The 25890-nt window shown below is 38.9% G+C and overlaps 1 protein-coding gene across 2 annotated transcripts in view; it reads left to right on the top strand.

The window, feature by feature from the left end:
* Window positions 1-25075, top strand: part of YWHAZ (tyrosine 3-monooxygenase/tryptophan 5-monooxygenase activation protein zeta) — a 25837-nt gene extending 762 nt beyond the window's left edge. For both annotated transcript variants that reach the window (XM_041412884.1, XM_041412885.1), the window contains exons 2-6: window positions 1413-1716; window positions 16752-16875; window positions 20247-20410; window positions 20499-20594; window positions 24028-25075. In XM_041412884.1, coding sequence (XP_041268818.1) covers window positions 1413-1716; window positions 16752-16875; window positions 20247-20410; window positions 20499-20594; window positions 24028-24087 — 748 coding nt within the window. In that variant the 3' untranslated portion in view covers window positions 24088-25075. The remainder of the gene's footprint in view (window positions 1-1412; window positions 1717-16751; window positions 16876-20246; window positions 20411-20498; window positions 20595-24027) is intronic.
* The last annotated feature ends 815 nt before the right edge of the window (window positions 25076-25890 follow it).

The following is a 25890-nucleotide window of genomic DNA, read 5'->3' as shown; positions in this document are numbered from 1 at the left end:
GCGCTCGCCGTGCTGGAGCCGCGGCAGCGCCCAGCCCGCGGGGGCGGCGGGCGGCCCGCCCGCCCGGGGATGCTGCCGCGGCAGCCTATGGTGCCCCGGGGAATGGCGGCGGGGCCGGCGTTGTGGCCACATTTGCCCCGGTCAGGCCCGGTGGTAGATAACCGCCGCCAAACGCTTGCTTTAAAATGGCTCCTTAACCCCGCCGCGCGGTGTGGGCAAGTTCTTCAACGGGCATTCGCAAACAGACGCCGGGTTTGTGCCTCCCTGTTGGGGCCAGGAGCCATTAAAACTTGCAGTCACCTGGAATGTTAAAATGTGCTTAATTTATTCCCAAACACGGAATATAGCCCTGCCTTTGTTTCTCCTAACGTCGCATAAAATGGCAAAAGTGGTTAAAAATGAAAATGCTTGGTTGGGCTGTGTGGAACACACAGAAATAGATAAAACACTCATGACCAAAACTGGTTCATGCTTTAATAATCTTGTTGAACTTTAAAGCGTAATGTATCCCCAGAGCACATTACCAGTTCCTCCAAATGATCAAGTTTGGATACACAGAAGAATAGGAGTACTTTTTCTTCCTGTGCTAAAAGAAATTTCTCAATACCTCTGCTTAGCAGAGTTTGATTTTTTTTTTATTTTATTTTTTAAGTGCTGATAGGACAGATTATGAAGCATTTCTGCCAGGTTGTGCTATCTGAAATACTGATGTTGAGGTCATATTTTTAAGTAATAAAATTTTCTTTTGTCTGTGAAAGCACAGCCTCCCAGGCATAGCAGCAATACCTGACACAGACCATCCCATAATGGGGATTCCCATTTTGGGAAAGGGAGTTAGCACTGTGGGAAGGTGTGCAACTCACAATTTAGATGTTTGTTGCACTATGACTTTTTCACATCCAGTGTGGGATTTGATTTGCAGATGTTTGTGTGAAGTACCTCTGCATGGAACTGATTCTTTCAAGGCTCAGAATGCTGCTTGGTATTCTTTGTCCAGCCTTTATTTGGTCGTCTCCTGTGGAAAGCTTACTACTGGATATTTTCTTTGTCAATTTTGCTATACTGATAATGTAGTCTTATGAAAGAATGCTGGCAAGAATTAGGATAATTTTTGTGCATAAGATAGAAATTATTTGGTTTCGGTTCGCCTTTGGATGCTTTTGTTTGTGTTTATTAAAATAACATGCTTCTAAAAGTTTACAGTTTTTCATGCGGAATCAGTGCTTTAACTCTCTACTCCATGTGTCCATGTGTTTGAGCAGCCAGTGCTGCTAGTATGCCCTGTGTGCTGGATTTCAGTTGTGCCTCTTACAGTTCCAAACTAGAGAATACACGTTGCTCTGCCTATGAAGTTAAAACACCTTTGTCCTTGATCAATGTCTGAATAATGCCTCACTATTTTTCCTCTTTAGAAATATCAGCATGGATAAAAATGAGCTGGTGCAGAAGGCCAAACTGGCTGAGCAGGCTGAAAGATATGATGACATGGCAAGTTGCATGAAATCTGTGACTGAGCAAGGAGCTGAGTTGTCCAACGAAGAGAGGAATCTTCTCTCTGTTGCCTATAAAAATGTTGTAGGAGCCCGTAGGTCATCTTGGAGAGTCGTCTCAAGTATTGAACAAAAGACGGAAGGCGCTGAGAAAAAACAGCAGATGGCTCGAGAATACAGAGAGAAAATTGAGACCGAGCTAAGAGACATCTGCAATGATGTGCTGGTGAGAAATAATGAAACTGTTGATCCATTTTTACTTAGAGTTGCAGAGTAATTGGTGCTGGGCCCTCTGGGACTATTTCTAGTCTGTCAGTAAAGCTGTGGTCTCCTATGCTATTTCTGACAATAAGGTTTAAAAAATGTCTGAATTTTTCTTTCCCTCTAATGTGCTGATTATTTATATACAAATTATGGTTGTGAATGCTAATAAACTTGGAGGCATGTAGGAACATTACTGTACATAAAGTTGTAGTTATGAAAGGTTAACATATTTCCCTGAGACTGAAGTGTATACAGCTTTAATTTGAGGGTTTCTCCTCCCCCAGTGCCCCTTCCCCCTTAATGCAGTATTTGTATCCTAGATGTCTTTGATTTCTGCAATTTTTATATGCTGCTGTGGTTGTAAGAGGTAGTTCTTACTCTACGGAAATTGTGCCCCTCCCTGGGTAAGATGATGTAATGTTAGTTATGACTCAGCCGTGCAGAAAATTGCTTGCAGGAAGAGGCAGTAGAAATGCTGTGATACCCGCTTAAATTTTTTTGTAGCAAACTCAAAAGGTGTTCAAGTTATGCATTTTCTGAGACTTGTAGTTGTGTTAAAATGTGCACGTGTACAGCAAGCCACACTGCATTTTCACTGGGAGGCTGGTTTATGAAATCCAAACCTCTTCCGAATGCTTATTCCAGATTGTCAGGTTTTTTCATCTGCACACGCCTGTGGTGCTTCAGTGAGCACACAAGGAGCAGCTGTTCAATCCTACAACCACTTGTGAGGTAGAGGTTATGTCAGCAATAGAGTTGTCCACTGCACTGTGAATGCTGCTGGCTGTCATCCCATATGTGACAAGGGATCACCTGCAGGTGACAGAAGGACATGTGACATGAGGGAAGTGTTAAATACCTAAGTGCCTGAAGGTCTGATACCATATGAATGTTAAGATCAATGAGAAGCATAAATTTTGCTTGATATGTGAGATAACTAAATGATATGGGTGGTGGTAGCTTCTAGAAGACTGGTTCTCCAAGGGTTTGTAAGAGTCAGCATGGATAACTGAGTCTTGGCTTCCAGTTCAGGCTGGCCACTGTGGTTATTGTAACACACCCAATTTTGTATGTTTTGTTATCTCATGTAAGGATAACTCATTAACTTCTACTCTGAAAATGAAATGCAGAAATTAGTCATAGGAAAGAACTGATTTACTAGTACTTGTGTTGTAAAGTGGTGGCTCATCTATTCAAGCCAAGGAAATGAGGATCCAAATCTGGCATTCTAATTGGTTGTTATTTCTTCTTTAATTATTTTACTAATGGGAAAGTTGGGGTGGGGGTGGATGCTTTCAATTCAGGGTCTGAAATTCTTTTGTAAGCTACATTTTGGTTTAAGAAATTATTTTAATTAAATCTGGGCTTAGAAACCTTAGAAGAATTTAGTGTTTGCAATTAATTTTTTGTCTGATAATGGAAACCAGGTTAAGGTGGAACTAGCTTTTATTGTGCATGCTAAAAACAAAACCCAGCTTTTGAGTTTGCTGCAGCAACTAGAGTGCCTGGGAGGGGAGGAATATGGGTGGAGAGTGTTGTTAAATCTTCTGAATCTCAAAGTGGACTTGAATTTCTTTGTGTTAATGAGACATATGTAATTCAAAGAAGTTACTGTTCTTTAACATGCTACTATTTAAGAAGCTAATGACTGACTAATTTTTAACATCGCCAGTCCAATTTTTCTTAATATATTAAAGAAAAATTACTGTCCACAAGAAATAATGCCTTAAGCAGTGATTAGCAGTAATAAAACTACTTTTTTAGACTTGCATTTAAAAAGAAAAAAATTAAAACATTTGTATTCAAAGGATAGGTTTTAAAAGTACTTTCTAATGACATGTGCTACCTTTGATGATGCCAATTACACTGAAGATGTAGATTTATATTTAAAACTATACTCTTGTTTTCTTTCTTGAAATATCCTATGCATGTTCATTTATACCTAGAAATGTGGCTGACTGTATTGCTTTAACAGAGAAAAAAAAGAGCTGTGGTAAGATTCAGTTGTTTAACATGAACACAGGAGTCTGTACAATGCTACATTCAAATGTAGAACTAAGGTTTGGTTTAGTTTTTGGGGTTTTTTTTCAGAAGATCTCTGTATTTTTTATGCAGCATAAGCTAATCTATAACTGTTTATAGAAGTGAAAAGTGAGGCTTACCCCCATCTTAAGTGGTGTGAAGTATGCCATTAATTAATAAGACCTGAAATGTTAAACTTTCAAAGCTTTTAATCCTGAGCCTTATGAATTAGAGTACAAAAGCAGCTCTGCAACTCTTGTATCTTTTATTGAGGCTGTGGCTCTGAGCTGTTGTTGTGTCTTCAGTTGTCTGCTAGTGTCTTAAGTAATGTGTAATGCCCAGGGGTGTTACATCACAGCTGAGTACGACTGCCATCCTAACTTCAGTGTTGAAGGGAGGAAAGCAATTTAGAGAATGTGTTTGTGACTAGAAGAGTGTGGCCAAAGCTGGCTTCTCTGCAGCTTCCTGCTCTCTTCCCTCATTTTTTGGAATGAAATAATAGTGTACTGGAAGAAATAGCTCCTCTAATCCTGTAGATACCAAGTATACTAAACTCTGCCTGGGCTTTGTTTCCATCTGTTCTACTAATTTACAGAGAGAATAGGAGCAATTAAAGATGAACTTCTTGCTTCATTCCTATTGGGCCCAATGATAAAAGTTTTAAGAGTTATATGTCAGGTCCAAATATTTATTTTTCTCCTTTACACTGATCTTGCAACAGGAAAAGACAGCCTCTGCATCCTTGCCGCTTCCTGAATCTTTTTTGTTCAACCTGCCATGGAGCACCTCTACAATTCTGCAAAAAAGTTGAAATCATCCTCTTGTTTCCTGCAGCCTCAGAGTGCTGCTGTACAAAAAGACATCTTGTTCCAGCACCAATTCTGTCAGATATGCATTTAAATATATTAAAGTGTAATATAACCAGCTCTTGTTTGGAGCTGGTCTGGTAGTGCTGGTAAACATCAAATAATTGTGCTACACTGAGTGTCGTACAAGTTCCTTGCACTGTGGCAAAGAAGGCTGTGTTTCCAAATTCTTCAATAGTAATGTAGTGTGTGATGCTCTGTGTAAGGAAGTGCATTGCCATACTTGAGCATCTGAAAAGTGCTTTGAGTATTATACAAAATTTCCAATTGATACAGGAAATTAGGCTTTTAGTTAAATACTTTACCTCATGTTAGCTAAGTGTGTGCTTCACATTCTGTTTCAGTTTTTATAGTAGAAAGGAGGGTCTGTCTAAAGTACCAGTATAATGATATATAGTCATCTTTCATTTGTCATTTCCATAATAAAAATCATTATTAATATAACAGGTGTGGATTTTCTTTAAACTGCTGTTAGCAGAGAAGTGAGTTGGAACTGAAGTGATTCAAATTAAATCTGCAGTAAGCTGAATTTTTCAGCTAACAAGGATTCTGAAGTACAGAGGAGAGTGGAGATGTCTTTGAACATTTGAACATCTTTAGCTAACACCCTGCACTGCTTGTAGTTAAAAGTTCTCAGGAGCTCTGGTAGCTTTCGGAAGTCTCTTACATGAGCTAAATGTAAACTAATGATTGAAAACATGACTGGCTATCTTCACATTAGCATGGATATAATTCCAGACAGTTGCACTCTTCCATGGGCTGGCACATACTGCAGCAGTTCCTGCATGTCCTCCAAGTGCACAGTATGTGACACTTCCCACGTCGTTGCCCAATGCCCAGTCTTGTGGGTGATGTTGCTTCCCCCTCCAAGTTCCACGGCAGAAATGCCCTAAGTAAATCTCTGGTAGTGCCCAAGCACCCTTTCACCATTTCTTTGCTCTTTCAGTTGTTAAGATGTGGAGAACTTCTGCAAACCTTGGCTGCCCTTCAGCTTTCTGGAGTTACTGTTACACATTGGTGCTACTCAGCGCTTTTCCACCACTCCTTTCCTGCCAGAAAAGCAGCAGGTTAATGGTGTTGTTTAGGACCTTCCAGTAAGATGAATTGTTTGCTTTCTTCACTACATTATTTCTTCCAAATTTCACCCTCAGAAGCATAAAAATGTACTCCTTCTGTACATACTTGAGATTTCTTTGCACTTGTTATGGATGCTTCATTTTTTAGAAGTGGTAATTGTGAGAGCAGAAGGTTCACTTATGTCTCAGATTAGTGACTAGGTTTACATTTCTTTTTTATGTGTATTGTTTGAGAGGGGGAGTAGAATGCTTAGTAACCTGTCATGGGGCTGCAGTTCACTGGGGGAAGGGAGTGTAATTCCATTCCGAATGCATCTAAATGGCTTTTTAAAGAGCATACCACAGAATTAATGCCTATTGCCATCATTCTCAAATTACTGTGGAACTATTTCGTAGTTGCCTGCAAACATCTAATAAGTTACTATGTTAAGTTCTATGAAATGTTTAATAATTCTGTAATTCTTAATGACAGGGTTAGGAAATTTGGTCTTCTCTCCTACAGGAAGCCATACGGTTTTTGACGTGCACATGTGTGAATTGTCTTTTTAAAACTCAGCCACTGTATGCTCAATGTGTCCTCCTGATGGTTAAAGTGCACAGCTAACCTGCAGACTGACGGTACCATACAACCTTCTTGCTATGATGATATCTTCTACTAACAGAAAATTCAGTGTTCTGACTGAAAATCACTACCTTCAGTTCTGTGATTCCTTCAGACTTGCTTAATTTTTTATTTTTTGTTGCACTTTGTTTTTGAGACCTGTGTCATATTTTTCAGAAAAAAAGGGGAGGCATTTGTAGAACCTTCTATTTGCAAAAATGTCAGTTGCAGAAGGGGGTGATTAATTTGTTGAAATCTGGGAGTTAGGCGCCCAGAAGAATTGAGGTTAGAAGAGAGGTCATTGTGTTCAACTGCTCAGAACAGGTCTAGTTCGATCACTTTGCTCAAGGCCCTGTCAGTCTAATTTTTATTATCTTTAAGCGTGGAGATTCCACAGCCTGTCTTAATATTTGTTCGTGTTGCTAAGGAAAGAATGCTAGCGTGTAATCAGAGCTTCTCAAGTTCCAACTTGTCTGCTGCCTTCTGTGATGTCACTGTAGACCTCAAGGAAGAGTCTGGTTCCATCGTCTCCAGGCAGCTGTACACAGCAGTAAGGTCTGCTGGTCTTCTCTGGGCTGAAGAAACCCATTTCTCTCAGCCCTGCCTTGTACCTCATGTGCTCCAGCCCCATAGTCTCTTCATATATCTGTGTTTTCTTGTGCTGTGGAGCTCAAACCTGGACATAGAAGTCAAGATGTCATCTCAAGTTGTTAAAATTTGCACTAAAAGATAGTAATTGGTAATGTATTAGTGAAATAAGTGAAGATACGTGAGTACTCTGGTTCACAAATGCTCTTGTGAGTGAACTTTTATATATTGCAGAGCAAAATGTAGCCAGGATTTGCTAACTTACAAGGGTGGTTATAATTTGAGCTTTTGTTTAACTCTCCAAGTCTGGCTTTTTCAGTAAGGGTTTGGTTGGTATCATTGCTCATACGTATTGAAGGTAGGAAGCAGAGGCAATGTATATGAACCTCATTATTTCACTCACTTCCCTGATTGTAGCTACACCCTTTCAGCTTTGGGGGTTTTTTGGCTGTTGGTTTTTTATTTTGGTTTGGTTTTTGTTGGGTTTTTTTTTGGTTTGCCTGCAGTGAAAGCAGTACCTAAGCTAGAGTAATTTCCTTTACTTTTGTAAGCGACGTTGTTGGTTTGGTTTTTGTTGGGGTTTTTTTTTGTTTGCCTGCAGTGAAAGCAAGTACCTAAGCTAGAGTAATTTCCTTTACTTTTGTAAGCGACTAGACTGTTGCAAAACTGTTGAATCTTTAATAATTAAATCATAATTCATGGATCAGTTTAAATATGAGATTACTTGTGTTGTTTTTAATCTATTCTAATCTTAGCAAAAAGGGCATCCATAACGTTGACACATACGTTTAATGCTCCCATTTGTCATAAAATCAGCTAAGGTGCTCTGCATAAATGCAGCTACTTCTTACATTAACTCTGCTTGCACATATATATACACATATGTACATGTATCTGCATCCTCTTGCATTTATTGCAAGTAGGAGAAACCTTTATTATAACCACTAGCCCACTGTACTAATTTAATTTGACATTAATGTTTAATAGTTTGTTTGATTTACAGTAAAAAGGTACAGAGTGCTTATACTGTTCAAAAGCATCAAAGTAACTACTTGCTTTATTTGACAGCAGCCTTCATTGTTCAAGTACTTTACGTACCTGCTGCTGATACTCTCTTCTAAACAGCAAAATAAAGTTGATAGTTTAGTCACCTGTGACAGATAACTCTTCATCTTCTTTGTGCTGTTGAAAGAACTTCATTGCATGTACCTGCAGTTTTCTGGAGCTGCTAAATGTATTTGTTTCGTGTTTGGTTGCTTGGAAATCTAAGCAGAAACGCTGCGTTGCTAATGTATCAGCTTCTTGTGCCTGTGGAAGCTGTAAGTGATAGAAACATAAAATTTAGAATATGAACAGAGTTAGTGCATTATCTCTACACATCTGTACAAACAAATTCTGCACTATCTCTAGTTTTATCTGGAAACTTCTGTCTCGTTACCGTGCACGTGACAGAAGTGTGTTTCTGAAACAGGTTCTCAAATGCTTTACTTGTACCTTGCTGTGGGCACGCAGCAGCTCCTGCCTCTGAAGCTGGTTGTCCATTCAGGCAGTAGTTGACTACCATTTTTTAATAACTTGAGAAAGTTTGTGCTATTAAAGTTCATTGAAGAGAATTAAGATTGTAATTATTTCTTAAACTCATTTTTTGTTTTACTGAATCTTAACTCTTGTGCAGTGGATTATTTTTCTTGAAATCTGACAGAAGATTGGCAATGCCTCTTCAAAGTGAAGTAGTAAGAAGTCATGTTCTGTTGAGACCAACAGTAAATTCTTAAATTTTTTTATCAGTTATAGTATGTTGGACTCAATGATCTCAGAGGTCTTTTCCAACCTACTTGATTCTGTGATTCTAAGCTCACATGAGGCTGAGAAAAGTTGTCAATTGGTTTTTGTTGGCGGTGGGGTTTTTTCTGGATATTACTGTTTGTGATTGTTACAAAAGATTCAACAAAAGTAATCTGATCTTTCAGCTGGTCATTTTCTCCTAGTGCAGATTAGGTTTACGTTGCTAAAGTGGCATTTCTCCTAATAAAATGTTTTTATTAACACTATGTGCTGTAGTGAGCCCCTAGTCAATCCATATTCTGCTTCAGGAGGTTTGAAATCTGCTCAGAGTGCAAGCTGCTAAAAGATAGAAGCTCCTGCTTCTATTTCTGAGCAAGGATAAAAAGTGTTGCATCATATTTATGGGGAGTTTTATTAGTATTTGTTTAGAGACCAAAACTGTAGAATCTTAAGACATGTTCTGGTTTGGAGTACAGCTGCAATAGCTGTAGCTGAGACCTACATCCTGGGCAGAAATTCTCACCCAGCTCAGTTGGTTTCAGTTTTTTATTATCTCAAGTTTCACAGAGGACGTTCTGAAAAGAATAATGATTGATGCATGTGGCACAATTTTATTTTGATGCAAGTCCCCAGTATTCAAGAAGCAGTTTAATGAGGTGATGCTGAGAAAAAAAGGCCCAGGTAAAATTTACATACTGACTTTTGATCCTCGGTGGAAATTTTATTAAGATCTATAGCGATCCCTCAAAAATATTAAGACTTTAATCCTAATGTTTTTCTATTAAGTGTCTTTACAGCTGCTGCCTTTCACATGAGTTTCCTCAGATTGGGTTACTAAATTGGGGAGGTATTTATGCCTGTGCTTCAGAATTTGGTTCCCTCACTATCATGTTTGTTATGCATGCTTTGTTAGAAAACAATAGTGATTGGCAGGAAACACCTGAGGAGTCTTATGAATTATCTCAAGAGTGTATCCTGATATGAGGCACACTTGCCTCCCTTGCCACAAATACTAATTGGAAAGCAAAACAGTAGAAGAAACTAACTAGTAAAGGACATGGTAGTCGAAGTTGAGGAAGGCAGATCTGCAAAGGGAGCTATGTGTGTATGGCTGTCAAAGTGTGAACTGAGATGCTGTTCCTCATTGCCTCACATGCTGTCTGTTTCTTGTTTTGCTGACCAGTGGTGTGTCCATGCCAAGTACCCTGTATGCATTTTTGTGCCTACACCTACTTCTAAGTGACTTGTATCTCTCCCCCAGCATACCTCTCAGCGTGAAGATGATTTTTCAGGGTGTTCTGCTTCTTCCATGTTTCCTTCACCTGCCCACAGTGATGCTGCTTTCGTTCTCTTTTCTAAGGGAGCACATTTAGACTGGTTTAATAGTACTTTTATGTATAAACTAAAATTGCTTGCCATTGTTTCTGTCATATGGGATTTTCTTCTGTCCATTAGTCCTTCTAGATCTTTTTTTCAGTTACCATCTTACTATTCAGACTTCATTTCCTCTGCTCGTTTCCTTTCTAGATCTTCACCAGATTGACTACAGCAAAACTGCTAATCAAGTGTACCTTTCTTCTGCTCTTAGCAGTTTCACATCTCGCCCTGTTGCATAAACACTGCAAAATTACTCCACGGTCAAATTCTTCCCTTCCCCTTTAAGATCCATTGTCCCAGTTCCTCACCTGCTGAGGTCCTGCTTCTGGCTTTATTGCTTCCAGCCAGCCTTGTCACTTTTCTCAAACTTCTGCTGCTTTTTCTGTGGGCAGCCAATTTGATGGGAAGAAGGAATAACTGGTACTGAGAACAGGCAGCAGGCTGGGTTCCTTCTTCAGCAGATGTTTCAGCAGACATCTCCAGCGCCTCAGCAGCCACTAATAATGACAGCTTTTCTTGTATTCCTGTTCTCATGAGCAAACTACTAGAGAGAATTCTGTAGGTGACTTTAAACTGTAGCTTCACTTTTGGCTGGAGTAGAAGGCTGAGAACAGTCCTTTTGGTTTTCACAAGAGGGATGGAGGTCACCCATGAGGCAGCAGAGCCCTTAATCCCAAACTCTGGGCAGAGCTGTAATCAGGAGCAGCATAGTAAGCCTGGGTCAAAACAGGGTTTGGGAAGGGATTGTCTAAAAATATACCTCTTAAAAATGCAAGTACTTGTCTCTTTCTCCAACAGTTCAGATGGATGTGTGTAAATAAAATGACTGGCCACAAATGGTTTAATTAAACCCTCTGTAGTGTGTGTGCCAGTCTGTGCAATGCAGCTAATTGCATGTGTTTGTTTTATAGCTTGTAACTTTCTTAATCCTCATGTGGAAAAGTCATGGAAAATCATTTGCTAGCTTCTAATGGGAATTGATAGGAGTCTTTTCTTTCTTTTTAAATGAAACTAAAAAGTAGTTTAAAGACAAAAGTAACCCTCATGTACAGGTACACAGGTATCTGCAGCTTCTTCTCTGGTGCATTGTGGGTATTAAGGTTGTTTTGATGTAATGGGAGTTTGAACAATGTGTGGAATGTGGACAAGAAGCCTTTTAAAGGTTATTACCTCCAGAGAAACCACATCTGGCTCAGGAAGTCCCTGGGCATTGATGGAGATTAAGAGAAGCGTGAGACTTCCTTGCTTTGTTCATGTGGTTTTTCTAGTGGCATCCTCTTTTGGGCAGTGTTGCAGTGAGGTTAGCAGAGGAGTCCTGTCAGCCAGTATGATTCCTCTTGTGTCGTTACAACATCTTGGAGAAGGATGCTACTTACATGGTGAAAATACCAGGCTGTTGTCATTAAATATTAAATTAGTGTCAAGCTGAGCTTAAAAAAGATAGCGTTTCTCTCATGAATTTAAAAAACAAGAGTTCTTCCATGTCATCTTCATCCCTATGTCATATACCATGGGTGGGTGGCAAGTGAGTTAAGTTCAGCTAGTACTCTTGTGTAACTTACTCTCAAAATTAGAAAAAATATCATAACTATTGTTAGGTGTCTTTAGATACTGCATGAAAACAAAAAGGCTGCTTATTTATTAAACAAAAAGCCAGGGTATTTCAGAGAAGAACTGATAGTATTTAAAGTACCTAAAGTTTATCAGTATATTTTCTTTAGAGTTTTCACATTCTGCACCTTGGTTCTTTTGTGCAAGAATAATATCTTTTTATTTCTCCTATAGTTCTAATGTTTTTATTCAATTAGATATCTTAATAATTAATTTTTCCATATTTAAAAGTAAGGCTTCTTGTTCCCAGTACTTTAATTGTGTATTATCCACTAATTGCTACTACATTTTCCTAGAATCTGATGACTGTTCTTACTTTCCTGCTTGTATGGAGGGAAATATACAAATAGAAAATCGAGCTGTTGATGCAATCTAGTGCATTAATAATTATCTAAAGTTTCTAGGCAATAACATGTACTGAGACCAAGCTTTTGATTAAGGGAAATAAGCACTGAACTAGAAGCAACAAGGCAAAAGTGAGCATTAAAATAAATGCTTTTAATAAAGCATTTAATAATTTAATAATTAATAATTTAATGCTCTTATGGTGGATTTGGAAATAGATTTCTGGCCCACAGACGTCATTTGCCAAAGATGCAAATGCTTTTAAAACAAGAGTGGTTTTAGGCTTCAAGTGTCAGGAAAGGACTCTTCAAGTCTTTGTGTTGGATTCCTGTCTTCAAGTGCAGGCCTCGCCACAGCTGGACAACTGAGCATGTCCACTTGCAGTAAGAAGCAGGCAGAATTTTAGGAGAAGGTTGGCTGTTGGGGTTTATTGGTAACTACTCATTAAGCTTTTTTCACATTCCTGAGTCTGATATCTCTTAACCTTTCTGACTTGATCTTGCAAAACTAGAGGAGCCTTGATGAAAAGCCTTTCATCAAAGTAGCTCAAAATGTGATGTACTTCATGTTGACACCTGTTGACTATCTGCTGTTCAGGCAGTAGAATATGTGTAAGAATGAAGGAAGTCAATCTCTCTCCAGTTTAGTGTTTTAAAATAAGCCAGGATTGAAGTTCACCATTAGGATAATTCAAGTTGTGTGCAGATAACTTCTGGTATGTCTTTGGAGAGAAAGACTTTTCTCTAGTACTTGCTTAGAGTGAGGGAATGTACCAAATCCTACCAATGGTGTGTGTGAGCACAGCTGACATCTCCTGTGTTTGAGCATGTGTATTGGCCAGTCCAGAGAGGCAGAATGCTGTTGACTTAGTCATAACCAGAATTGCGGGTGTGAAGTGTTGAAGCCTGATCTTTGAACAGCCAGCATATTAGTAAGAGTTGATATTCAGATTTAGTACATCCTTTTTTAAAAAAAGTAATTCCCATTAAATCTTTCTGAAAAGATTTGCAGAAAGTGCTAGAAGCACTTGTGCAAGGTGTTACAGGTTTGGGCTGAAAAGTGCTCTAAAATGCTGCTGCATCTGCCTAGTTGACTGCAATGGTATGATTTATTTCACAGCAGTTAGATTCTTGCTGTCAAATTAAAAGCTCTGACAATTACTGCTGTGTCCTTGAGGGGTTTCAAAGGCAGGGTCTGACTGTTCAGTTTTGTTCAGAAAACTGTTCCTACCAGATGCTGATGAAGATGCTGTCATTAACTGCCCATGTGTTAGGATATATCCAAGCTGGATGGGAGTTTCACATGGTAGCAGCAACATAATGAACAAGCATGAGACCTTAACTACATAAAATGTAATAATAGACATGGGCTGTATGGACTGCAGTTGTCATGGTGCTGTATGCATTGCATGGTGCAGATCACATCAGCTTAGTAAATACACATCACCTAACTGATCCAGTCTTGGACTAGCTGCTCCCACTTGTGTGGTGATCAGCTCTGTACTATAAACACTGCTCTATCAACTGGTAAAGGAGAGAGAAGGTGGATATTGCTGGTACTACTTAAGCTATGCACAAACAACCTATCAATAGAACTTAAATATCAAGATGTATTCTTCCTTGTGGAAAAAATTATATCCTCCAGAATGCTTTGCAGTTAAAGCTATTAGAGAAATGCACAAGATAAACAGTATTCCCCATAAACTGATGTTTTGGCAGATAACAAATTGTTAGATTTGTTGTGCTTTTGATTCTACTGTCTTCTGTAATTCAACTTTAAAAGGTTAGTAGTTTCACTGGTCTTACCTGTCTCGCTTTCTGTAGCCATACCATGTCCATGCAGGTTATGCTTTCACAGCCACTCTCTAGGATAACTTTAAAGGAGTGGTCTGTGACTACTTCTGCCAGTAAAAGAAAATAGATAGTGAAATAAATGGACTAACACGAACAGAAGAAACTGAATTTATAAGTATAAATAAATAACAGGGTAGGAATCTCCTTTCAGTCATTTCACATGCTACCTTTAAATATTCATCTGCTTGCAGATTTTATTGTTGCTGTTTATGAAGTATTTGGCATAAATAAAATTCTTTCAGAGATACGTGGCACACCAGTCCTACGTGTTGTTTGTATAGAATAGACTCTTTCATCCAAATATGAGTAAGCTCCTAGTGCAGTTTGAGTTGGAGTCTCTGCATTGGCTGTGTTCTGTGAATAGCTGTTCAAAGGGATTTTCTCAGTTCATGAGTCTTTGAAATTCAACATGGCTTTAGAACTTCTTGCAGTACAAGATTTACAGTGTTCAAGCTCCTTTTGCCCTGCTGGTGCTGGTCTGTTTAAAAAGATAATTAGTCTTTCCTCCTATCTGTCTCCTGGTGCAATTCACCCATTCAGTTTGCAAACAACTTCACTTCATTTGTGATCTAAGTAAAGTTTCAATCTTGGAGCTTGTTTGCTGCTGTGTGAATGAGTAGAGCTGTATGTTTTAATCAAATGACCTACTGTAGGGATGAAGAATAATTTCTGTGTCTGGAATCACTAAATCTCTTTTGGTCTGGCCAATGAACGGGGAATGCAGAAGAAGGGCAACTCCCCACACTGCCAGAAGCATCAGTGCAAACTGACACACCTGGCTTAATTGAAGTCTCACAGAGAAAAACTGATAAGGGGCCTGGTTCTCAGTAGCTGGCAACCTTCAGTTGACTCTGGAGCTCCTTGGCACTCATGAAAATCTTGTAGCTGCAAGCTTTGAAGCTCTCTAGTGGTGAGGACAGTGTGTGTAAGGAGTCACAGAGAACTGAGGTGTGTGACCAGTAGTCTTGCTGGCCTCCTGCTACATCCCAACCTCACTGGGACAGAGCTGGCTCTGGACCCTTCTCCTGGTGTGGTAGGATGCCCTCAGAAGGGTGCCTTTGGCATGAGGCAGTTCAGCAGTAAACACCTTTTGACTGTCTCCAGAAAAATACTGTTGAGTTCCTTCTGTTGCCAGAGAATTGTCTCTGCTGTCATTTGGTTGGGAAGTGAGGACATGCAGGATTTTTCAGTGTCCCCCTGTGTGGTTATAAAATGAAGTTATATACCAAGCCCCACAGTACTGGAAAGGCTAATATTAAAGATAAACAAATAAATCCACTATGTTGAAGCCACTAAAAAAGTCCTCTTCCAGGTTTTTATCTCATTGTAACATAGGCATGGCTGAACCTTGTCTGACTTCCGTGTCTATCAGCCTGATTTCTTTATTATCTGTCTCCTGCAATAGAAATGAAAGAGATGCTGTGATGGGTCACTTCATTTTGAGGAATTTCACGCAAGTTTGAGTCTACCAATAAATATTCATTATTCATATAAATGAATTAGCAGTACTTTGCTTAAAGAAAAAAGCAACCAAAACGAAAACCAAGACCAGACTTGCTCTTCTTGCTCTTTCTGTGAATTGCAGTTTTGTGTAGCTTAATAGTTGGCCTGCTAGGCAGAGCAAGGTACCACAGATGTCCATGTCACAGTGCAGTAGTTGCAGCCTGTCCCAGGAGTATGTCCTGTAAGACATTAATTTACATTAACCTGCTGGATGGCCTTGAGAGGAAAGTGCTGTAAAGCAGCAATCATTTCTGTAAGTTGGAACTAAATTCGTTTTTGTGGTATCCTTGGAAATAAAAGCCAAAAAAGTGAAGCAAAACTGCAATGTCAGTAATTAATTTATATGGGAAAAATATGGCCAAAAATCTGTACTAAAACCTTTTCTAAAAAATTATTTTCTGCATAGCCTTCACCAAGTATATGTAACAGCTTTTGATTGAATTCTGACTATTCAGACATGCTGTACCTTTTTTGACTTTTAAATAACTGGCTTTTCTTTTTAGAGTCTGACTTCAAGCACTCAGTATCACAAAGTTTGACAAGCTTGTACCTTAATTTGATTGAATGTGTTGGAGCTAGTGATTTTTTTTCCTTTTTTTTTTTTTCATCATAATAGAATTCTTGCTAAATTACATGACTGCCTCAGCTATGTTAACTTGCTATGTTAACAAGCAGTTAGAATAATCTAGAAAAACCTGATCTTAAATGTCAGCCCATGGGGAGGATGTGGTGGAGTGACTCCAGAGAGCTACCTTTGCTTTGGAAGATAAAGGAAATACCTGTTAGGACAGCACATAAAGTCAGGTAGAGGTGCTACAGAGCTGAATGTCAGATTGTTAGCTGTCTGGAAATGCAAGAATACAGGTTCACCTTGTGGTTTTTTGCTGGGAATGCCACTAGAGCATTAAAGTTAATGGGAGCTGGGCTAAGGAAGCTTATTTATTGACTTATTTATTGTGTATGTAAAATAATTAGGTATCTGATTTGGCGGCTGATGATATCAAATCCTTTTACTGTATTTTGTGGATGCAAGCTTTCTTTCATGGTATACTCTCTGCCCAAAGTCTTTGGACTACCTTATTTCTGCCAGAGTTCTGTATAGTGATGTGTAGAAATCCATCCTTCAGTCACATAAAACTCATCTGCTAAATTGACACAGCCTCCTTCTCCCCATCAAGGCACACAATGCAGCATTCCTTTTATATCTAGAATTGGAATCCAGAACACGTTCTCTAGCTGACTGTGTTATGTAGGATGTGAAGAAAATAAGCAAGAAGTGAAGCTGTCTTGACTTTGAAATAAATTGAAATATAATTGAATTGTTGGTTCAGCATATGTTCAAAACACTGTGTTCTTTGTTTCCCTTTTAGTCTCTGTTGGAAAAGTTCTTGATCCCTAATGCTTCGCAAGCAGAAAGCAAAGTTTTCTATTTGAAAATGAAAGGAGACTACTACCGTTACTTGGCTGAGGTTGCTGCTGGAGATGACAAGAAAGGTATTGTATGTCAGCTTGTGGATAAACATTGTCCAGTTAGATTGCTTTTGGTGGGGTAGTGACACAACACTAATTGTAGAGTAATTCTGATTTGCCTGTAAATTTCTTTAGTAATAGGCTTCCTGTTTTCTGAAGGAAAATCATAGATTGTTGGCTTTCAAATGAGTTACCATGCTCATGGAGGCACAAAACAGACACTGAGTCTCAAAATCTTGAAATTGTCTCCAACTTCCTCACGCATGTGTCTAGTTTACCACCGAGATACTGGTTTATGCATTTCTGTCTGGCTGAATTGTAGAGGTTTTACCCCTTAGACTTTTTCTTGCAATTCCTCCTGCATTTCTACAGAATATAAGAAGTGTGCATAGGTTCAGTAAGCAAAGATACTAGAAACAACAACCTGGAGGAGAAAAGGTTTAATAAAATTTTTGTTAGGAAAGTTTCTTCTGTAACCATGGTAGTTTAATGTCCAAATGTCTTCAATTTCCTCAAATTTCTTATATTTGCATGTAAGCAGCTTGTCACAATTGCAGGTAAGTTGCCCTCACCTAATTTTAGTTTGAAAAGTTAATATTAGATACTCAGCACTTTGAGTTGCTTACGTGCTGTGGTGGGAGCCACCCTAACAGCATTGCTGCCTCCGTGCAGCGTCCCCTTCAGTTCAGAGCAATGCATTAGCAAGATCCAGCTCGCTGCAAACAGTGCCAGGCTGTTTCCTGGAGCCACTTCAGGGCTGCTGGCAGTGTGCCCTGAGGAGCAGCACACCAGCACAGAGCCAGCCTGGTGTGTCAGACTCCTTGGGCTGCCCTGAGCCTGCAGGGATCAGGGATGCGGGACCCCGCGGGGGTGTGGGGCGCTGAGCTGCGCGAGCCCGCTCTGCCCTCGGCAGCACCTGCAGCCCCTGGCTAAACCCCCAGTGTGGCACAGAACCATGGCTGTGGGACCTCAGAGACTAGATTGAGCTTGGCATAGATGTGAAACAGGCATGGAATAATTTCAAGGGGATAGATGTGTCTGCTTTACTGGCATGTGTTCCATCCACATCACACAGTGAAGCCCAGTTTTCCCAGCATGCTGGACAACAGAGAGTTACACAAAGATCCTAAGACTCGTAAGGCTGGATTTGATTTCTGATGTTTACTGCATGCAAACTGAGCCAGTCTTGGTGACTGCAGAATTGTATGTGCTACCTGTACTTTAGATCTGTTATAGAGAGTTACCGTGTTTTCCTTTGGTAATTTTAGTGATCTCTGGTCGCATGCATAGAAGGTACAATATTTTGAGTCCCAAAGTTTCTTTTTCTGTTGAGGATTAAGTAACAGGCTCTAAAATTAGACTGAAAATCTTTGTTTAAAGTGCTTTTAAAGCTTTTTTTTTTTAATGTAACTCAGTCTCCTGGCTGAGTAGGTTTTGGTGGGTTTCCATTTTTTCAATTCATCCCCCTCCTCCAGTGTTTCATGTCACATGTTTTTCCTGTATGTTGTCTGTGACCTTGAAGAAAGCAGTTGATAATTATTGTGTAGGAAAGAATGGCTGTTGAGTTGGACACTATTCTTCCAGCCATTTGCAGTAAATACAGCTACAATGTAAAGCTCCCAACTCTAGGAATTAGATTTTTATCTTCATAAAGGACATTGTTTATTTTATCGGATAGGGCTTCCTTATGGCAGTCTAGCAGACAGGAATGTCAAGCAGGTACCTCACTCTGTTTTATCCTTTTAACTTTGGAGCTGCACTTCCTAAAGAATCCAAGGTTAAAAACTTTTTTTGCTGCGTGACTCATGTAAAAATTACCAGAATACATCAAATTATGCACTAAGTGCTCTGAATTGTTGCTCAAAAGGCAACTGTTTTCTCAGATAGGGAGAAAAAAATGCACTTTGAAATTATATGTTAAAGAAAAAATACTAGAAAATAAAACTCTCAGCTTCATTTTGCTTGTTTTGCCTTTCATAAACAGCACCATTTTCTAAGGCTTTTCCATTATGAGAGGAGCTAAACATTTCTCACTATTTCTAAATTTAACTTGCAGTAAACCTAGTTCTTCTCAACTGTAATGTACTAACTTCTGGTCATTTTCAAGACATTAGGGCAGCCGTCAGGTCTGAAGCATTCAGTTATCAGTGATGAGTGCAGAGAGAGCACTGTTGAACTGTGCAGTGTGTGTCCTCACTCTTCCATGTGGAAGAGAACAATATGATGCTTTAATTTTTGACTATCTAAAGGTGAACAAATGGTGATTGCATAGACATTCTGGGTATTGGTATTCAGTTGTTTTCAGACTTGCAGTCTGAAAACTCCTTACTTAAATCCTGCTGTATTTTTGAGTCTTTACCTTAAAATTCCTTTCTTTGTTTTTGAACACATGTGACTGCACTCTTGCAGACATCATGCTGGATGTGTTTCTGGTTTGATCCAGAAATGTTAGGGTTGGAATCCTTTTTGCATGTGAATTGGATGACTTGCTGCCCACCTTTTTCTCAGCTGCTGGTGGAGAGCTGAGGAACAAGCGCCCCTTTGTGCTCAGCATGCAGTGCCTCCCTGGCCCCTGCAGCCTGTGGGCTGTGTTGGCCGTGATCTCTGACTTGTGCAGGCAGAACCTGCTCTAAGTTCAGGTGCCTTCAGTGAGAAAGGAAGCTGTTAAGCTCTTCAATCTCATATACACATTGTAGTTGCTGGTTTTTGCCAAGTGTTAATAACTTGTACAACTGAACCAATTAAGAGTGACAATCTCTAAAATAAAGGAGACAAAGTATTAATTTTTCTCCCTTCAAAGTTTATAGGTACTAGAACTTCTAAGTTAAGTAAAAATGCTTTCGTATCTGCACTGGAAATAGAACTATGTTGGAAGCCTTTAAAAATATATATTTAATTTGATTTGAGATATGCCACAATATCTTTGCCGAGCAGTTTGAATGGAGACTCATAGATGACTGTTACTGTAAGGGTTCAGCATGACAGGCAAAGGTCATCAATGTTTCCTGTGACTAAAATGTGGCTCTCTAATGCACTGCAGTGTTTAAAGACATTGAAATTGTGGTACTGTATCAAGTAGATGGTGGGTTTTATCTTCAGTGCTACAGAACTGCTGCAAACATTTGTAAATACAGATAGTCACAGGGTGTTGGGAAGAGATTCGAAGATGTGATTTGGTCAGTAACAACTTCCCTCCTTTTTAATAATTTGAAAATGCAATTTAATAAAATCTTCATTAAACAGTGACTTGTTAAGTAAAGTGCTCATTCACAGGCGTTCACTCCTGACATGGTTTCTTCATGCAAGTGTGAACACAGTCCTGATTGTATGTCTGCATACAGTGTGTGAATGACTTAATTTTTGTGGGTTTTGTTGTGTTTGTTTTTTCCCCAAAGGGATAGTGGAGCAATCACAACAGGCATATCAAGAAGCTTTTGAAATCAGTAAAAAGGAGATGCAACCAACACATCCCATCAGATTAGGCCTGGCTCTGAACTTCTCTGTGTTCTATTACGAGATTCTCAATTCCCCGGAGAAAGCCTGTTCCCTTGCGAAAACGGTAAGTCAAAGAGAGGGAAATTCCTTTAAATTATTTGCATAACCTTTTGTCACATGGCTAATGGAGTTGTTTGTTTTTATAACACTAGGCTTTTGATGAAGCAATTGCTGAACTTGATACATTAAGTGAAGAGTCATACAAAGACAGCACGCTAATAATGCAGTTACTGAGAGACAACTTGACAGTGAGTATCATCAAAGTTTGCAAATAGATTACAGGACTGGTCTTCTGGCAGTTCAAGGTGTCCTTTTTTTTTTCCTGGCCATGGAGCTGTGTCTGTCACTCAGAAACAAGTCTATAGTACATCATCCTTCTGAGCTAAATATTTTTCCTGCCTAGTTTTTTGGGTTGTTTGTTTGCATGCTAATTAACATGATTTTCTGACAAATGACAAAATTTTCAGGTTATTTTATTCAAGGAATCTAGCATGTTTAAATGATGACTCTGAACTGTGACTATCAAACCTACTACCCAATGTTAAGCAGCGTTTGAGAATACTGTTGCATTTGCCTCTTTAAAGATAATGTCAAATTTCATATAGCTTATTCTGCATTAATGTATCTGCAAGGAAGAGATTCTACATGAAAACTGGAAACAAAGCTAGCAGCTAGCAAGTCCATTTAAGGACTTGTGGTTTAGAGGTTTTTTGTTTGACTTTAATTTTGGTAAAGCTGGAATGGAAATTGATGCTAGCCAGGCTATTTCCACGGCAGTTGTAACATAACTGTCTTAATTACTTTTTTTTTTTTTCCTCCTTGGACTCACAGCTGTGGTGTAAGTTGTCAGAATAGTCAAAATCTTCATCTTGTGTGTGGGATTTTTTTATCGTACTTTGAACTTTAAAACTGACAAAGATAAACATCTAAAGCAAATGAAACTTACATGTGAGCAAACATGCAGTAGTGTAATTAGATGGCTTAGTTCACTCCTTAGTCTGTGGGGAGAAGAGCTGCAAGCAAGAAATGAAAAAATAAGAAACACATCTTATTGCCACATGCAGTCCCTTGTTAACACTTTGTGCTTCTGATATCAGAGACCTTTGCAAAATAGCTGTACTACTTTAAAAATAACTACAAGTAAAATTGTGCAGTTGTGAAAAATTGGAGTTGCCATACTTTCTGCTTTTGCATCTAACATTTATTTTGTCTTTTGGAGCCTTTTCCATGGGAATGGCAACTCAACACTGCTGCAAAAACTACTTGTTATTGTTCCATTTGTTGCTTACAAAACAAATGGAAGTGATTTCTCAACCTCTGTATTGGAGACAGATAGAGGGTTGGCATTGCTCTCAGTGTCTGTGTAGTGTCCCCTTGAGTAGGATTGCTCAAGAGCTGCCCTCTGAATGAGTGGTTTTGAAACAGAGGGTAGAAGCTGACTTTAATTGCTGACTTCCAGTAAAAATAATGTAAAGCTTGTCGTAGCAGTTGGAAAGCAAATTGTTTCACACAAGAACAAAAGTCAGGCTGAGCTACTATAGTGTGTGAATTAGGGTAGTAGGCCTGATAATTGATGTGAGCTTTCCATTGCAAGGGAGAAAGCTGTAAACAGATGCAAGATTCCAAATTCTTGAATGAGTGATGCATCTTGCCATAAATGCTTAGTGTGATCTGTATGATTGCATTGATTCCATGTTTATCCACAATTTCTTGAGGTAGAAAATAACTTCTGATATGTATGCGACTGACAAAGACTACAGAGAATTTCATAAGTGTAAAAAAGGTCTGTTTTGCTAGTTATGCAAGTGGTGAAGTCTGAAGTAGGTGGGCTTTAGACAGTGATTTAGCATGTTGATCAGTTCTGTGCAGTAGCACAGAACTCAGTTGTTGGTTGTTTTACCTCGAGTCTTCTATGGCTGAAGAAGTCTGTTCATTCTCTGTGGGGACTGAAGGCAGAGAAGTGTTCAGAGGGCTGTTTAACATATCATCAAAATCTGTTTTACTGGAATTGCTAAATAATTTCTTTGCTCTGTTATGAAATTTTGTTTTATTAAATAAAAGGCAGTCCTTTTTCCTAAGCGTTTCCCTCCCACCCCAAGGAGATTGGTTAAACTGATCTCAGTGTCTCAATTGGTAAAATTAGTAATGCCCCTTTCATAGCACTCAGGCCCTTTTGTCTTAATGAATGTGTACTTTAGATTGGACATAAGGAAAATTTTCATCACTAAAAGGGTTGTCAAGCAAGGTGGCCCAGGGAAGTGTTGAGTCACCATCCCTGAAAGTATTTAATTTGTGTAGATGTAGTATTTGGGGACGTGGTGGACTTGGCAGTGTTAATGGTTGGACTTGGTGATCTTGAAGGTCTTTTCCATCCTAAATTACTCTTGTGACTGTATTCTAGGGGTGATGATTTAGGATAGAAACCTCTGAATTCTGATAAAATGATAGAATTGTTCTTACTAATTTTCCTTACAAGAATAGCACTGAATTTGGGACTAATGTAGTAATACAATAATGTACTAAAGATTGCAGTGCAGGTCTAGAAACAGACTATTGGTGTGCTGTTATCTTCAGTAAAATAACTTGTTGCTTAATGCCTTCAGCAAGGAAGATTAAGTGCAGATACCATGTATTATGTTCAGAGCAAGGACAAGGCTACTGGTCTTTTACAGATGTCATGGTTGCCTTCTGCTCCTGAAAGCATGAAATGTTTCTGATGATGGATTTTAAAAATAAAGGCATTCTGTAAGACTTCAGTGCTATAACACTGTCAGTGGAGAGAATTAGTTGGTTTTATGTTTTACCACCTTATACTATAGAGCATGAATGATTTGGTTAATACTTCTCTAACTCCATAAAGTGAGAGATGACAAATCATATTAGGCTGGGGATAGTTTGGAAGCAGCCAACATGGAGATATTTGGTTCTCGAAATAAAATTCTTGGCACTGACTGTTGCTCTGGAACTGATGCTCAGTTTCCTTAGCTGGTACTTAATCTTGATATGTGGTTCCTTAGTATGATTCTATGGAGCTGACATAACATTTTGTGCATAGTGCATGCTTAGCCTGATTTTCTTCCATGTTTGCCCTGCTCGCCAAGTTGGCAGCTCAGTGTTCTGAAAGTTGCTAAAGGGGAGCACAATTAACTCAACATAGCCAAGGGGTAGAGATTTTGATGAAATATTTTGGGGTTTAAAAAAACAGAAAACCTTCAGATGCCTGTTCTGAAGAAAAGGTAACATTTGCTGTAGCACTGCATGTGGAGCTATAATTTTACTGAAGCTTTTCCTTCAGAAAGGCATGTAAAACTTGATGGAGGAGAAAGAAATTGCTGTTAGTTCCCAATTCTCACTTACCTGCTCAGTAGGTCTGATTCTTGCCTGCTTGTTAGTCGTATTTTAGTGAGCCCTGTGAGTAAGGTACTTGAGTTTTGATTGTTCATAAACTTGCTCATTAAATGCAGTGTAAGGTTGGGTCGCCTAGAACTGAATTTCCATCTTGCCATAGCCAAGAAATAGATTCATGTTGCTGTGTGCCTTTTCCTTCTCCACAGTGCTTAGTAAGGCCTGTTAGAAGTTGCTATTATTAAGACATAGACCTTCTTTCTAAAAATTACTTACTAATTGTTAGTAATAAATGTATAATAATGTACCTGTTACTCTGTTTTCTTTCCTCAACAGTTGTGGACATCGGATACCCAGGGAGATGAAGCCGAAGCAGGAGAAGGAGGGGAGAATTAACCAGCCTTCCAACTTCTATCTGCCTCATTCTGAAATTTAAACAGTAGACCATTTGTCATCCATGCTGTCCCACAATAGTTTTTGTTTACGATTTGACAGGTTTATGTTACTTCTATTTGGATTTCTATATTTCCCATGTGGTTTTGTTTAATATTAGGGGAATAGAGCCAGTTAACATTTGGGGAATTTATCTGTTTTCATCTGAGGTGGCCAATATAGGGTTGTGAAATTTTTATACAAGTTTTACATGTTTGGCATAGTACTTTTGGTACATTGTGGCTTCCCACAAGGCCAGTGTTAAAACAGCTTTCTATGTCAGGCAAAGGTGACTGCTTGCATATTGGTCTGTCACGATGGAAAAAAGGGATAATCAATGTTGCAGCCACAGGTGTAGTTAGTCTGAATATCCAAGCTGGAGCACACATGGCTGTGAATAAACTGATGTCCCATAGATATTGCATGTCAGGGGAACATGTGACATCTGTGGAATATTCCAATCAAGTGTACATCTTTGATTGCAGCTGAAGTGTTCCTTAAGACAGTTCGATAACCCAGTCAGCTTTCTCTAGAGAAGGACAGAGAAACGGTTCACATTCCATTATTTGTAAAGTTACCTGCTGTTGCTTTCATTATTTTTGCTACACATTTTATTTGTATTTAAATGGTTTAAGCAACCTAAGAACAAATGTACAAGTAAAGATGCAGTAAAAAATGAATTGCTTGATATTCATAATGACACTGTATATCGAGCACAGCAGTAAAACAAAAACCCATGTATTTAACTTTTTTAGGTTTTTTGCTTTTGTGATTTTTTTTTTGATACTTGCCTAACATGCATGTGCTGTAAAAATAGTTAACAGGGAAATAACTTGAGATGATGGCTAGCTTTGTTTAATGTCTTATGAAATTTTCATGAACAATCCAAGCATAACTGTTCAGAACATGTGTATTAAGTTGATGTAAGTGGAATAAAAGTTTTATGAATGGACTTTTCAACTACCTTTGGTGTAGATTTCATGTCATCTGTCTTCCTACACCTTTAAGAGGAATGGCAGTACTAGACAGAAATTCAATATAAAGTATATTTCTGTTACAGAAAATTTTAATACACATTTGGGTACTTAGTTCATTGTAGGGAAGTTGAGATTGAATACCCCATATATGATTTTAAGATTGCTCTAGTTAATTAGTTTAGAACTTTTAGGTGCCTGAGCTTTTTGACTGTTTGTGACTGGAACTCTGGAGGTACCTTAACATAGATGGTCCCCAGACTTAAAGCAAAAGGCATTAGAAATTTCTTTAATAGCTGACCTTTTGGAATAGTTTTATTTATATGGAAAACCCTTGCTCACTACTGTTGGGCCTTTAAAGGAGAACTGAGCAGGAGCCTCCATATTGTCCAGAGGTTTCAGACACTACAGCTCAGCTTGTGGAAAAGCCCAGAGTGATGAAGCAATGATGCTCTTGTATTTCCCCATCCTCAGGGAGGTGTGCATCCATGGTATTCAGACTAACTACAGCATTTGTGGATACTTGGTGTGAAACTGAAATAGTTACAGGGAAATTGAGACTGATTTTCAAAGTGTCATATCCCTGTCAAGTACTGAGGATCTTGGAAAGTAATGGAATTGTATTCAAATATTAATGTTATACTTACGTAGTCATCATGAGGGAAGCTTAAGTGGCTTTTTCTTGACTGAGCTGCGCCTGTAAGCACAGTGTAAGTATTTTCTGGGTTTACTTTAGTCTTTACTGTGGTGAAAAGTTACCAGGTTAATCTTGATACCTGGAGGAAACAGTTGA

This window comes from Onychostruthus taczanowskii, unplaced genomic scaffold, assembly GCF_017590055.1.
Source record: "Onychostruthus taczanowskii isolate IOZ18803 unplaced genomic scaffold, ASM1759005v1 scaffold4, whole genome shotgun sequence".
Lineage (NCBI taxonomy): Eukaryota > Metazoa > Chordata > Aves > Passeriformes > Passeridae > Onychostruthus > Onychostruthus taczanowskii.
The sequence above is the reverse complement of the archived record's forward strand: the minus strand, read 5'-3'. Positions and strand labels throughout refer to the sequence as shown.